The following is a 2,500-nucleotide window of genomic DNA, read 5'->3' as shown; positions in this document are numbered from 1 at the left end:
AATGGTAGTGTAGTAATGGTAGTGTGGTAGTGTAGTAATGATAGTGTAGTAATGATAGTGTGGTAGTGTAGTAATGATAGTGTGGTAGTGTAGTGTAGTAATGATAGTGTAGTAATGGTAGTGTGGTAGTGTAGTAATGATAGTGTAGTAATGATAGTGTGGTAGTGTGGTAGTGTAGTAATGATAGTGTAGTAATGATAGTGTGGTAGTGTAGTAATTATAGTGTAGTAATGGTAGTGTGGTAGTGTAGTAATGATAGTGTAGTAATGATAGTGTAGTAATGATAGTGTGGTAATGATAGTGTGGTAGTGTGGTAGTAATGATAGTGTAGTAATGATAGTGTAATGATAGTGTGGTAGTGTAGTGTAGTAATGATAGTGTAGTAATGATAGTGTAGTAATGATAGTGTGGTAGTGTAGTGTAGTAATGATAGTGTAGTAATGATAGTGTAGTAATGATAGTGTGGTAATGATAGTGTGGTAGTGTGGTAGTAATGATAGTGTAGTAATGATAGTGTAGTAATGATAGTGTGGTAGTAATGATAGTGTAGTGATGGTAGTGTAGTAATGGTAGTGTGGTAGTGTAGTAATGATAGTGTAGTAATGATAGTGTGGTAGTGTAGTAATGATAGTGTGGTAGTGTGGTAGTGTAGTAATGATAGTGTAGTAATGGTAGTGTGGTAGTGTAGTAATGATAGTGTAGTAATGATAGTGTGGTAATGATAGTGTGGTAGTGTGGTAGTAATGATAGTGTAGTAATGATAGTGTGGTAGTGTGGTAGTGTAGTAATGATAGTGTAGTAATGATAGTGTGGTAGTGTAGTAATTATAGTGTAGTAATGGTAGTGTGGTAGTGTAGTAATGATAGTGTAGTAATGATAGTGTGGTAATGATAGTGTGGTAGTGTGGTAGTAATGATAGTGTAGTAATGATAGTGTTGTAATGATAGTGTAGTATTGATAGTGTGGTAGTAATGATAGTGTGGTAGTAATGATAGTGTAGTGATGGTAGTGTAGTAATGGTAGTGTGGTAGTGTAGTAATGATAGTGTAGTAATGATAGTGTGGTAGTGTAGTAATGATAGTGTGGTAGTGTAGTGTAGTAATGATAGTGTAGTAATGGTAGTGTGGTAGTGTAGTAATGATAGTGTAGTAATGATAGTGTGGTAGTGTGGTAGTGTAGTAATGATAGTGTAGTAATGATAGTGTGGTAGTGTAGTAATTATAGTGTAGTAATGGTAGTGTGGTAGTGTAGTAATGATAGTGTAGTAATGATAGTGTGGTAGTGTGGTAGTGTAGTAATGATAGTGTAGTAATGATAGTGTGAGACGGCATTCACTCAACCTGCTCACCCTCCCACTGGGCAAATCCTCATATTACACCTCACTCCTCAAGCCTTGACTGTAGCATGAGAATGTCATGCATTTGGTTTTGTTCACTCATTATTTTTCTTATCATGAAAAAATGATATCACTCCGTCCTGTAATTATTAGTAATTATCTCCAAGAAAGATATAAGGTAGTTAAATGTGATATTTTCCATAAATGAATAAATATAAATGATAAATCATAGTAAATAATGCAAGCATAATGTAACTGAATCAGTAATAAACAAAACACTGATGCACTAAGTAATGCCAAGATCAGACTACATGATATTTTTGTCTTTCACGTTGGTCACTGTGCCAGATTAGAATATATATTACCATAAATTCTTGCTGTGTCTTGATCGAGAGACTGGAAATACTATATTTGATGCCAACCAATCAACATTCACATCCTTGTGCAAGTTGATGGGTCATCAGGGAGGAGGGTCAAGAACGTGTCAGTCATAGCTAGAACCAGCCACTTGATGAAGTGTCTCCACATCAATCTTACTCTCCGCAACGTTTACAAATGTGCACCGGAAAGCATCATGTTATCCTATTCATCTCCATCAAAGAAGACATCAAAGGAGTTGTGGAACACATTGCTGTTCTTCGGTTATGTCACACTACATGCCCTGTTCCTCAGTTGGTCAGCTACGACGAAACAGTGTCAAAATCAGGGTGTTGTCTGACGCCAGCATAACCAATCAAAATGGCGAAACTATTTGTTTTTGACTCCACTCACCAGAGTGAATGACAGCATCCTGTTTGTGAATGACGTGGATGTTCGGGAGGTGACTCACAGCCAGGCTGTGGAGGCGCTCAAAGAAGCCGGAGCCATCGTCCGCCTGTATGTCCTCCGCAGAAAACCTGTCGCCGAGAAAGTCACAGAGATCAAACTCGTCAAAGGCCCTAAAGGTAGGGCTGTGTGTGTGTGTGTGTGTTTGGGTGTGTGTGTGTGTGTTTGTGTCTATGTATGTACACCATGTATGTATATTTAGAAACCTTGTGCACTCCAGGTGTGACTTGTTCAAATCAGTCTCTGTCTGTCTGTCTCCTGCAGGTCTGGGCTTTAGTATAGCTGGGGGTGTGGGGAACCAGCACATTCCAGGTGATAACAGCATCTATGTCACCAAGA

General features: G+C 38.4%; 1 protein-coding gene across 2 annotated transcripts in view; it reads left to right on the top strand.

The window, feature by feature from the left end:
* LOC113586849 (disks large homolog 4) overlaps positions 1 to 2,500 on the top strand; it is a 67,776-nt gene that overhangs the window by 49,972 nt on the left and 15,304 nt on the right. For both annotated transcript variants that reach the window (XM_035527546.1, XM_035527545.1), the window contains 2 exons: positions 2,111 to 2,280; positions 2,426 to 2,500. The exon at positions 2,426 to 2,500 is cut by the window's right edge and continues 62 nt beyond it. In XM_035527546.1, the coding sequence (XP_035383439.1) occupies positions 2,111 to 2,280; positions 2,426 to 2,500 (245 nt within the window). The remainder of the gene's footprint in view (positions 1 to 2,110; positions 2,281 to 2,425) is intronic.

The sequence above is a fragment of the Electrophorus electricus genome, chromosome 6, assembly GCF_013358815.1.
Source record: "Electrophorus electricus isolate fEleEle1 chromosome 6, fEleEle1.pri, whole genome shotgun sequence".
Lineage (NCBI taxonomy): Eukaryota > Metazoa > Chordata > Actinopteri > Gymnotiformes > Gymnotidae > Electrophorus > Electrophorus electricus.
This window is presented reverse-complemented; position numbering and strand designations above follow the sequence as displayed.